Source organism: Coptis chinensis, chromosome 5, assembly GCF_015680905.1.
Source record: "Coptis chinensis isolate HL-2020 chromosome 5, ASM1568090v1, whole genome shotgun sequence".
Lineage (NCBI taxonomy): Eukaryota > Viridiplantae > Streptophyta > Magnoliopsida > Ranunculales > Ranunculaceae > Coptis > Coptis chinensis.
Genome location: NC_141460.1, coordinates 86,520,934 through 86,533,979, shown reverse-complemented (window position 1 = coordinate 86,533,979; position 13,046 = coordinate 86,520,934). Strand labels below are relative to the sequence as shown.

General features: G+C 33.4%; 1 protein-coding gene across 2 annotated transcripts; it reads right to left on the bottom strand.

Annotated features, from left to right (window-relative positions):
• Positions 1–787: 787 nt before the first annotated feature.
• LOC147499666 (amine oxidase [copper-containing] alpha 2, peroxisomal-like) lies at positions 788–6,154 on the bottom strand. 2 transcript variants are annotated; one of them, XM_086561470.1, is made up of 6 exons: positions 5,313–6,133; positions 2,509–2,552; positions 2,168–2,364; positions 1,965–2,078; positions 1,216–1,754; positions 788–1,135 (listed from the first exon to the last, which is right to left on the bottom strand). In XM_086561470.1, exons 1-6 carry the CDS (start codon positions 6,086–6,088, stop codon positions 925–927), a joined length of 1,881 nt encoding a protein of 626 aa, XP_086417596.1. In that variant the 5' UTR covers positions 6,089–6,133; the 3' UTR covers positions 788–924. The 2 variants fall into 2 exon arrangements, with proteins under 2 accessions (XP_086417596.1, XP_086417595.1); XM_086561469.1 differs by having other exon boundaries at positions 2,168–2,552; positions 5,313–6,154.
• Positions 6,155–13,046: the final 6,892 nt, after the last annotated feature.

Below are 13,046 nucleotides of genomic sequence, written 5' to 3'. Positions count from 1 at the left end.
GACTCGCTGGCTTAGCGGGTCACTCGTTGGATAACCCGTTATATAGGCGGGTTGGGTTTGGGTTTGACAAACTCGACATAATTAATAATTAGATCGGGTTTGGGTTTGCTCTCCTAACATGTGATCCGAATATGACACATAACCAGACCCAACACGACCATTGCCACCTCTATACTGAGAGTGACTGAAAACAAGTTCCCTACACTAGATTTACTATGTTGCATTCACACTGTTAAAAAAAAAAAAAAAAAAAAAATCAAAAATCAAAAATAAAAAATATGTTGCATTCAAACAAAACAAAAAAGAATGAAGCAATGCAATAGTGAATTAATTGTATGGATACAGCTGAGAGAGTGACTGAAAACAACCTACGGCAATATCTGTTAAATGATTACAATAATTGTGCTTGGCCTATATGTTTTTTAATTATTTGATGGGACACACTTAAGCGATACTTATGAAAACAGCATTCTACTGTATATGTAAAATCGTTGATACGTGTTTCCATATTCGATTTTAAATCATGGAGTTTATCAACTGATTAATTACAATATCTTTTCTTTCTACTTAATTAAGATAGAGTTTTAGTAAAGTTTCAAGTTTCAACTGACTTCCGACGCCGGTTGTCCAAAAAGAAAAAATAACAAGTGATTTTCAGGGTGAAACTTTATCAGCTTATAACTTTCGTATGCATTGGAGGTTCCTTGAGGGTGGAGATTCCATGAGGGTGTATTCGTTTCACTGTACTCTTCTCTTGGATAATACAGTCTTCACTTGACAACTTCACTTTTCAAACACGATCCATATTTCGATTCCTGTGCAACGCACAGTTAAACATGCTAGTTCAGTCTAAAGCAGGGAAAAATACAGATTAATTTCTCATTAAGTTGCGTACTTCTTTGGTACATTATGTTTCGAATAGTACTAACAAGTGTCTGTAGAGGTGCAATTACGCCAATGTGCAACCATGGGTATCCTTGTTTTGAGAACGGGATTGCTGTTGAAGAAATTGGCTGGCCGGAGCTCAAATCCACCGCTTAGTGTTGGCATTATAGGAAAATCTTCTTGGTAAGGGACATGGTGAAAGCCTAATGTGTACCATAAGACAATATCTTTGTTCTCAATGTCCCTATTCCTGCATTATATAATCAAGCCAAACTAATTAGTATTTTGAACTAATCAAGAACCAATCAGAGTCAGTGATAGATTTGTTACCTTGCACTCCAAATGGCTAATGTATCATCTCCGCGACTCCTGTCAACATACTCCCCTCCGACCCATTTCTCGGACTTGTTATAAGGGGTCACCCATACATGGTACTTGGTGAATTCTGCCCGAATCTGAGGGTAATCATCGTCGGCTAAAAGTGGGCTAGCTAACGATCCTGGAATAAGACGGTAACCAACATGGTTTCCTATTTTAGTTTTCTTGTTGGGATTTATAACCAACAATTCAACGGGTTCTATACCAAGTTTTGTCTTTGCATCTGATTCAGTTTTAGCTGTTTCTCTCGCAACAGTCCAGTAACTCTTCCTCAGTGAACTGTGATCAGTAACTCTCTTGGTTACCAATTTATCCTTGACAAACGAGTTTTCGTCACCGTCAACGTCTAGATCAAGGTGATAGGTGAGGAAGTGGTCATGGTATGGACCAAGAGTGTAATCTGCCAATAGTGTAGCATAAGGATCTTCCTTTATTTGGTCTGTGTGAGTGTAAGGTGCAGCCTTCACTTCTAGCACACCAGTTAGCCCAACCTGATAAACATCATGATAGAACCAGATAAATGTTGAAATGTGACTGTTGTGTAGATATATATAATTTCACGAGCAGCACACAAATATAATCATGTCTAGAATCATCATTAGCCCCTGAGCAAATACTAATTCCATAGATAATAATAGCATTTCTAATATATACCATTTACCAGAACTTTAGATACATAGAGGTGAAAAAAAAAACCGTACCCCAACTTTGATAGAACAACTCTGCTTGAATTCCCAATCAACAATATAGTCATAGTTCCCCACAGTTGACACCATTCTCACTATTAGACTTACCTCAGGTCTAACCTCCCTTATCTGCAAATGCCACCAAATGCAAGTCAAACCCACCAAAATATCAAATGAAAAGGACGAAGTATTAGTTCTAACAAGATGAAATCACTCACCACTTGCCCAATAATCCCAGTTTCAGTGTGTCGCCACATGACATCCCCAGCATTTTTTTCGAATATACAGAACACATTTGAAATTTTAAAGGGCTTGCCATTCTGCCCTGCAAGATACCCGTCCATAAAAACTGCATTGGCTGGGCAATCAGTCATGGGTTCTAATGGTACTGCGGAAAGCCCAAACCCGAATTCACCTGCATCGAAGAAGGTTTTGTAATACCATTCTTCTGTTGGGTCCATATATGGTACAAACATTTCTGATACGAATCCTCTATATAATACACGACGAAATGTATCCTTCTCGAGATCATAAATTGATGCTAAAGATATGATTGGACCTGCTCGGATGTCAAAGCCCAAGTGAAAGTTCCAATTCGCCCACCTGATTATTGATTAAACGGATCATTAATTTCAGTAATGAGAACTTTCCTCATTTGGCTCAAGTGGTGCATCAGTGCATGGACTAAATAGTTTGGTATATTATATGAGAGATACTGATACTGTTATTTGCTTTTAATTTCTAATTTTTTATTTTTGGTCAAATTTTGCTTTCAAAGCATCTTTAGGTGAAATACTATCATAGCATCAAATACTAAATTTTCAATAATTTGGTGTTTTTTCATTTTCAGGAGAGACACATGATGAAAACACCAAAAAAATACCAAACCAAACACCAAATCGGCCAAAATTTGGTTCCAGTTTTGGTGCTGTCTCTTTTGCGGTTTTGAAAAAACCGCACGGCTTTTTGAACACCGCGTGGGCATGGGCTAGAGTGTGGACTTCAATCACGCGGTTTTTGCAAAACCGCGCGAGAGATTTGGACAGAGAAAAAAAAAAAAGTTGATGTGCGACACATCGCGCGGTTTCTGGAAAACCGCGTAAGCTTGGACTTTTAAGATGGGCTTCAGTGGAGCGGTTTTGAGAAAGCCGCATGGGTTATATGGCACGATTTATCCAAAATTGCGTCATTTGATGTCGAATATTTGATTTTTTCCTGAAGTTGGTTGGTGTTTTTTTAATTTGGTTAAAAAATTGGTGTTTTCATGGTTTCTCTCCTAAAAATGCTCTAAATGGCTATTTACCTAGTTAAATTAGTGCAAACATTTGGGTACTTTTCAATTATTTGGCCCACCAGCTATCAAGGCCAAATTGTCAAACAAGAAACAAAGTTGCCTTCCAAATCTGACCAAAATTTAAGTTAGACTAGTATCATGAGAATTAGAATTACAGGAGTGACTCTCAATGACAAATCGGACGAAAATGTCACTCTTAACACCACATTTTTTTTAATCACTCACAATAAGATAGATGAAAGGTCAAGTATACCCTTGACGCGAAATAAAAAACAGCTTGGATAGATAAAATGTCAAGTATACCCCTAATGCGAATAATAAACGGTCCCGCCCAACTGAAACGACCCAATGTATATATAATGAACAATCATTGTTTATTCATACTTCAACATATGTATAATTAGTAAGAATACCATACCTATTGGAGTATGAACAAATTTGGAGTATAAATACCTCAACATGAGCTATGAACAATCACTATTCATATGAACAATCATTGTTTATATTTCAACATAATGTATGATTAGTAAGAACATTTATTGGAGTATGAATAATCATTGTTCATACATATTTGGGGTCATTGTCACATCAACATAGTGTATGAGGTATGTTCACTTATATGGGTACGAACAATCACCAAATTTCTCTGTTTTATAAATATAACACAGAGGGGTGAAACTGGTATTTTCAAATAAAATAAAAATGTCTATGTTTTATATCTATAATAATACAAGGGTAAAAATGATATTTTAAAAAAAAAAGTAAAAAGGTCGGACCAACTTATTTTGTCTTTGAGGATTACTAAAATTGAAATCGTGGGTTATTACTTAATGTTGGAATTTGTCCTTATGAGTTACTAAAAAACTAAAAAAAAAACAGTGTCCTCTAGAGTTGTTTTGGCCCGAATTTGGTCATCTGAACTCTTTTCTTATTAGAATTAAGCATGCCTTGGTAATATGGTAGGGATTGGGTCGGGTTCGGCTCGGATATGGCTATATCTGAATCTGAGCCTAAATAGTTTCACAATATCCAAAACCGAACCTAAATAGTTTCACAGTATCCAAAAGCGAACCCGAACCCGAATAAAATCTAAATTTAATATCCGAACCCAACCGAACCGGTCGGATAACACTAAAAATTCAAAAAAAATTCAAAAATTATATCCAAATCCGAACCCAACCCGAATAAATAAACAGATATGAAAATACACCTGAACCCGATATATTCGGTAATCAGGTCGAGTCAGATTTGGGTCTATCCAACCCGATTTCCTGCCATACTTAGTAGGCAGGTTGTCCATCACTAGTCCGTAGTCCACATAATATATAATGCCATCACAAACTTCACTATAAAGTTGATGCAAACTTCAATTACGCCAATTAAATATGATACTACAGTCATGTCGAGTAGAAATTAAAGTTCGTTTAACATGTGAAATACCAAAAACATGAGACGCGGTATTTAATTATATCCCACTTTGTGGGATTGGCACCATTTTGGCAAAATGGTAGAAGAATAATAGTTATTTCTTATATATCTTTTTACACCTCACATGCCCAATATTAATACACGGGACAACAAGTTGCTACGAGATCTCACATTCCACAGCAGCAAGTTCCTGCATGATCCCACAATTCCATGGCAACAAGTTCCCGTGAAATCCCATATTCCACAGTAGCAGGTTGTCGTGAGTTTTCACATTCTACAACAGCCGCAAATGACTCTTTCTTTTTTCACTACAAATTTTGAACACCCACAGCATGCGATACCATGATATCCCAAAACTCACGACAAACGGATGCCGTGATTTTTCAAAACCCACGGTAACTCAATGCCGCGAGTATATAAAAGTTGTGGAAGTTTGTTGCCGAGATAATGGAGAGGTGTGGGGGTGTACGTCAACTTATTCGAGATTAATGGAAGAGTGTCAATTCTTGAAAATTTGTGAAAGGGTGCCAATCCCATTAGTAGGGGTGTAAATACCGCGCCCCAAAAAACATTGAGACAAGATTGACTGGCGTAGAAAACATCGAAATGGAAAAGATAATCTAATCAAATATCGGACAGACCTGATCATGTGTCCGTCAATCTGGAACCCTGGTCCGTCAGGTTGTGCAACCATTACACCGTTAGCCCTTGGACCATACGGAGGTTTCTGCTTCGAAGCTTGATACTCAATCCCGTCAACTTTAGGCATAGGAACCGTGAACCTATCATAATACTTTGTAATCTTCATTTCATCAAGATCAACTACTACAGTTATTCCTTCTAATGGTCTAACATACAGATTAACTGTGCCATCTAAATAGTAGCACAAAATTTTCAACTCCCTTTTATCTTTCTTTTTCTCTCCGAACCACCCTACTGAAAAACTCTCACAAACAACTTCTGTTAAGTTGAGCTTTCTTTTGCTAACTGAAGCAATAAATGGCGGGTACTTTAGTGGTAATTGGTTTGCAGCTATTTGTTCTTCAAATGTAAATAAAGGGTACCCGTATCCGGTATATACTCGGGTTGATAATATGGAGTGGCTAGATAAGTCGACAATGGTTTCGTGTGTTTGTTTGTTGACACGGGTTATGACCAAGGCCTGGCGCGGTGGGGGTTGAGTAGTGTGATTTAATGAATGCCATTTGAGGATGGTTTGTTTGTCTGGGTCGTCTAGACCCACATATTGGAAAGTTAGATTGTGGGTTGGGTCGGCTTGAGATTTTGTTATTATGGTTTGGATTTGGTTGAACTCTTTTGCGGTGAGTGGATCTAGTGGGTGGTGGTGGTGAGAATGAGTGTGGATTGAAGTGAATGAGATAGAGAAGAGGAAGATGTATATGAGTGCCAGAGCCATGAGAGAGTGTTAGAGAAGTGTATGATGCATTGATCCGTTATTGGTATTTAAATGATTCTGATTTTTATAACAACTAGCCGCCCTTTTTGGTATTTGTTAAGATGGTCTCTAATTTCTATGAGCAAGTCAACCATTTGAGCTGAAGGTGGGCCAGGTGCAAGAAATGTAGTACTTATCACTAGAATCAAAGTGTAGTTTAACTCCCATTGACTATGGGTGCCAATGGGGACCGATTATCCGAAACCAAAAAGGAATATTTCGGTTTTGGGTCTTAAAAAGTTAGACCCATTTAAAATGGGTCATTAAAAACTGAATTGATAAATAACTGAAACCATTGAACCGAATAGTAAAAAATTCATGGGTATCCAAACCGAAATCGAAACCGATTATTATAATTTCGATATATAAAATTTAATATTATATTACATTTAAGATAATCAAACTCATACATCATAATATAAAATATATTTTTTACGTGTAAAAGTCTATTAAATATATATAGCATAATAGTGAATGTGTGTTGTTAAATGTATATTTTATAATTATACGTTAAACAAGTGTATCATAGATTGTTAATAATAATGTCAACGTGTATATTATGAATCAACTAATACATTTTATATTTATTAACTTATGCACGTGTATATTTAAATAGGATACACATGTTTGATATATTGTAGTACACACAATTATTATAAACCAATATATAGTGTTCATGTTAAAAATTAGTGATGAGATATAATTATAAGATGCATGTACTAGCATGTTCGATTTAAAATGCGAGTTAATACACGTGTACAAATATATGTGTATACACGTAAAATATATCAATGTAACAAATATATGTGATTGCACGTGTACACGATCGAGTTAATACAAGGAAACAAATATGTGTATGTACGTAAAAAAAAATCAAAATTATAAGATTAGATATTTGATTATTTTAATTTCTATATCAAAGGTTTAAATTATCACATGAATAGTAAATGTTTTAACGTGTATGATTGATACATATTCATAAATTGATGTAAATATGATTGTTGATACATCACTAATTATATATAAAATATTATCGTGTAGGAAAATAAAAAAATAAAAATAAAAACAATGCAAGTTTTAGTATTTAAATGAGTGAAATTGTTTAATAATCATAATAAATAATAAAGACCCGAATTAGAACCGAAACCGATAAAAACCCATGGGTTTTTATGGTTTTGGGTTGGGTTTTATAATTCTCTTACTAAAACCGTTGAGAACCGAAACCGATAAAACCACAAATAGTAAAACCCAAACCCAAACCACTAAGACCCGACCCAAAACCTATCCGTTGGCACCCCTACCATTGATGACAAAACCTCGAATATTAGATATGATTAGTTTTCAAACCCGTCCTAAAAACGGGTGCCATTATATTAAATTATTTTAAAAAATATTAGCAATTATGCATAGCTATGATATATGAAAATTATATTAATCACTCATTCAAATTTCTTACACCACTCTCTATAAAGAGGAAGCACCAAACCTTGATAAAACCCATCGACTTCTTTTTGTTTTAGGTTTAATGATAGAAGTTTGATTGAAGTTTTGTGAAAATCCCCAATATGACAAAGATAATATTGAAGCTACTTGAATAACAAGGTACATTCCCAATCATAATAAGAGAATTATGATAAACATTACTTAAAATGAAAAATTATATTTGTCGAGACATTTATTCCTCCTACATATAATACAAACATGTTTTAGGGTTATTAGTTCAATACATTTGCATCAAGTTTCTGATTTTTCATTAATTATTTTTTGAGGTTAGTTCAATGTAGTACGTTGCATCCAGTTTATAATTTCTCATTAATTATTCTTTGAGGTTAGTTCAATGTAGTTGCATCAAATTTTCGATTTTCCGTTAATTATTATTTGAGGTTAGTTCAGTGCAATTGCATCGACTTTATGCTTTCTTACTAGTTATTCATTAAGTTTAATTCAATACAGTTGCATCCAGTTTTCGATGTTTTGTTTATTAGTTTTTGAGATTAGTTCACTGCATTTGCATCCAAGTTCCAATATCCCGTTAATTACTCTTTGAGATTAGTTCAATACATATGCATCCAGTTTCTGATTTCCCGTTAATTATTTTTCTAGGTTAGTTCGATAGTTTACAATTTCTAGTTATTTATGTTTAAAGGTCAGTGCAATGCAATTACATCCGGCTTCCGATTTCCAGTTAACTATTCTTTGAGGTTATTTCAATGCATTTGCATCCAATTTCTGATTTTTCGTTAGTTACTTTCTGATTTTAGTTTAATATAGTTGCATCTAGTTTATAATTTTTCATTAATTATTTTTTGAGGTTAGTTCAATACAGTTGCATCCAATTTCCGATTTTATGTTAATTGTTCTTTGAGATTAGTTCAATACATTTGCATCAAGTTTCCAATTTTTCGTTAATTATTTTTTGAGATTAGTTCAATATAGTTACATCAAATTTATAATTTTCCATTAAATTAATTATTCATTTAGGTTAGTTCAGTGCAGTTTCATCCATTTTTCAATGTTTCGTTAATTAGTCTTTGAGATTAGTTCATTGCATTTGCATCTAGTTTCTGATTTCATATTAATAACTCTTTAAGGTTAGTTCAATATATCTGTATCTAGTTTCTGATTATTTATGATTTGAGGTTAGTTCGATACAATTACATCCGGTTTCTGATTTCCCGTTAACTATTCTTTGAGTTTATTTCAATGCATTTGTATTTAGCTTCCGATTTCCCACCAATTATTCTATGGGGTTAGTTCAATGCAGTTGCATTCGGTTTTTTATTTTATGTTAATTATTTTTTGAGTTTAGTTCAATGCATTTTCATCCAGTTTAATTTCCGGTTTCCCATTAATTATTATTTGAGGTTTGTTTAATGTATTTGCACCGTTTTCGATTTCCCGTTAAATATTTTTCAAGGATTTGCATCCAATTTCTAATTTCCCATTAGTTATTCTCTGACGTTAGTTTAATGCAATTGCATCTAGTTTCCGATTTCTAGTTAATTACTTTTTGAGTTTAGTTTATTGCATTTGCATAAAGTTTCCGATTTCGCGTTAATTACTCTTTGAGCTCAGTTATGTATTTGAATCCAGTTTCCGATTTTCTTTTAATTATCCAATGTGGTGTGTAGTACCAAGTTCTACTGATCCATCTTTAGTGTCCTTGCAAACATGACATAAAAAATAAATTACGCTTGATTTACTATGTGGGATCATCGAAGATTATCCAGTTCCCGATTTCCCGTTAATTATTTTTTAAATTATGCATGACTCACTATGTGGAATCTTCAAAGATTATCTTCGAATGGGTGTTAGTTGTTATATTAATTATTCTGAAAAATATTTGCAAATATGCAGAACTATTATATATTAATATTATATTGATCACTCATCCAAATTTCTTATAATGTGAAAACCTTACTCTCCATTAAAAAAAAAGAACTCACCTTTGATAAAACCCTTCAACTTCATTTTGTTGTTTGATTGAAGTTTTATGAGATTGCCTAATAAGGCGAAATTCATATATATTGAAGCTACTTGAATAGCAATGATTTCCCAATCATACGGAAAGAGATAAGATAAATATCATTTTAAATGCAAAACTATACTTGTCTAGACATTTCCACAACATATAACCCACCAACTATGTTGTGAGGTTAGTTCAATGCATTTGCATCAAGTTTCTGATTTTTTGTTATTTATATTTTGAGGTTAGTTCAATGCAGTTGCATCCAATTTCTAATTCCCGTTATTTATTTTTTGATGTTAGTTCAATGCAGTTGCATCTAGTTTCCGATTTCTCGTTAATCATTCTTTGCGGTTAGTTCAATACATTTGCATCTAATTTCTAATTTTCTGTTAATTGTTCTTTGAGGTCAGCTCAATGCATTTGCATCCAATTTATGATTTTCCGTTAATTATTCTGTGAGATTAGTTTAATGCATTTGCATCCAATTTCCGATTCATCGTTTAGTATTTGATACGGTTGCATTTGCATCTAGTTTCTAATTTCCCGTTAATTATTGTTTGAGGTTAGTTCAATTAATTTGTATCCAGTTTCCGATTTTTCGTTAATTATTTCTTGAAGTTAGTTCAATGCATTTGCATCCAGTTTATTTTTTTGAGATTAGTTTAGTGCAGTTGCATCCGGTTTCTGATTTCTCGTTAATTATTCTTTAAGATTAGTTCTATGCATTTGCACCATGTTTTCAATTTATAATTATTTTTTCTTCGAGTTTAGTTCAATATAGTTGCATCCAGTTTCTGATTTCCCGTTAATTTAATATTTGAGGGTTAGTTCAATGCATTTGCATCCAGTTTCCGATTTCCCGACAATTATTTTTTGATGTATTTGCATCCAAATTTTGATTTTCCATTAATTATTATTTGAGGTTAGTTTAATGTAGTTGTATCCATATTTCGATTTTCTATTAATTATTTTTTAAGATTAGTTTAATATTTATATTTGCATCCAGTTTTCGATTTCCCGTTAAATATTATTTGAGGTTAGTTCGATGCATTTGCATCCAGTTTTCGGTTCTTTGTCATTATTGCTTTACCGTTATTTTAATTATTTTTTTCATTTTCTATTATATATATTTTGTGATGTTATTTTGTGTTTAATTAAAATTTTCACATGTAATTTGTTTTGGTTTGGTATATAATTTATTTAAGCCCAACGTCTACTTTAACTGAATCTCGTTATTCCACCGAATGTATATTATATATATATTACGAGCATGTTCCGTTTACATTATAGTGTTGAAAAATTATAAATTCATAAATTTAAGTGGAATATGTCGTAATTATTATGGCCAGAATTGTGATTTTTGGAATCCATAACTATGAATAAATATCTAAATCCCACAGTGGATGACGCATCAAATCGAAAGGGTTTTAGGAAAATCATTTTCGGTGGAAACTATTGTTTTTAGCAATTTAGTTTTTTGTCTCATATTTTTTTTCGTAATTAGCTATATTGTTTAGGAAAAGGTGGAGACTCTGTGAAACTCTAAATGAGATTATTTTTTCGTAATTAGATATAGTGTTTATGAAAAGTTAGACTCTGTGAAACTCTAGATGGGATTGTTTTCTTATTTATATCATACTTTTTTATAATTAGTAATGTAGTTTAGAAAAAACTGGAGTCTCTGCGAGTGCTCCAAAAAATAGATTGGTGAGAGTATAACTATAATATATATCTAAGGAATTGGAATATGTCGTAATTATTGTGGTCGGAATTGTGAATTTTGGAATCCATAACTATGAATAAATGTCTAAATCCCACAGTAGATGACACATCAAATTGAAAGGGTTTTAGGAAAATTGTTTTCGGTGGAAACTATTATTTTTAACAATTTAGTGTTTTGTCTTCTATTTTTTTCGTAATTAGCTATATTGTGTAGGAAAAGTTAGAGACTCTGTGAAACTCTAGATATGATTGTTTTTTCATAATTAGCTATAATGTTTAGGAAAAGTTAGAGACTCTGTGAAACTCTATGGAATTGTTTCCTTTTTTATATCCTACTTTTTTATAATTACTAATAGAGTTTAGAAAAACCTAGAGTCTCTGCGAGTGCTCCAAAAAATAGATTGGCGAGGGTATAACTATAATATATATCTAAAGATAAATATAAATATTTGTTTCCTATTTTATCTCCTACTTTTTCTTAATTAGCCATGACACGTGGACATTCTAGAAATACTTCCTTAATTGAAGATGGTAGAGCTATAGTATGTATATAAAGACTATCATAAGTGCACGTGCGAACCACGTCAAGGGCAAAAGAAGCTTATGGCACTATACACCCAAAAAAACATGCATTCTAAAATTAATTTGCTATGATCTATTTTAAACGTGTTTAAGTTGCATATATAAATAAGTAAACAAACATATTATACTAGGAGATGTACACAAAAACAACTCAGGTAAAAAAAATTAAGGTGCTAAAATGTAAATATTAAAATTATTAAATTTTATGTAAGATACAACTGATAGTTAAAGAGCAATACATTCAAATTACAAAAAAACACTACAAAAAATCAATACAAAAGCGGTAGAATCTGGTATGTTGTCTCCATGTCTTAGTAACAATTCATGGCCTGCAACATAATTAATATGAATTAGCTAGAGTATGAAGTGAGATAAATACCCTTTCGTTGGAAACCTTTTGTAAGTGCCTTCTAGCTTAGTTAGTAAAACCTTTGGGTGATGATACCATAGGTCTAGGGTTCGAACCCCGCTACACACAATTGAGTTACTGATCTCTTTAAAAACAGACTTGCCCACACATAGAGCTTTCCCTCATGAAATATTATATTGGGTGAAAACAATTCAATCTCCCCAAATTTTAAACTCTTGAAGGCAAAACCCTATTATCAGTCAATCACCGGCGGCGGCTGCCTCTTAAGGCACCATCGCCGGAAGTCATCTTTTTCTAAACCCAATTCTTCTTCTTCTTCTCTTCTTCTTCTCATCTTCTTCTGAGGGTTGCTTGAACTGGTTTGTATGGGAAAGTTTTATGTTTGTCAAGGTAATGTTAGTCTTTGCCCGCGGGTTGAAAGCTAGGTTTGATTCCTCTTGATCCATCGAAGCCATACTGAGTTCGCGTTGTGACAATGCATTGATCCATTATCGTGGTTGTCCTTGGAGGTTGGAATTGAGTAGAGCTTGGATCTAGTGGGAGAACTTGCAAAGTTTGGGACTTGATTCACGTTGTGCTTGGATGGAAACAAACGAGGAGATCACTGGTAGTGGTTGTGTTGTTATACATCCGTATTCTCTATGGGCGACTACTGTTGATCGTTTGGGATTGATATTTATCTCTTGCCGATGAACTTTGGTTTTATTGTTGAGTTTGGGTTTTGGAGAGAGGAGTTGAGGTCGAGTTTTGGTTTTATGCTGCTTTTAACATAAGCA

What these genes read in the sequence shown, in the direction of transcription:
- LOC147499666 (XM_086561469.1), bottom strand. Translation starts at nt 6,088, where the DNA reads ATGGCTCTGGCACTCATATACATCTTCCTCTTCTCTATCTCATTCACT. An exon ending in CTGGGATTATTGGGCAAGTG is followed by an intron (nt 2,079 to 2,167) that starts GTGAGTGATTTC and finishes TGGCATTTGCAG; the next exon opens with ATAAGGGAGGTTAGACCTGA. An exon ending in TTAGCCATTTGGAGTGCAAG is followed by an intron (nt 1,136 to 1,215) that starts GTAACAAATCTA and finishes TATATAATGCAG; the next exon opens with GAATAGGGACATTGAGAACA.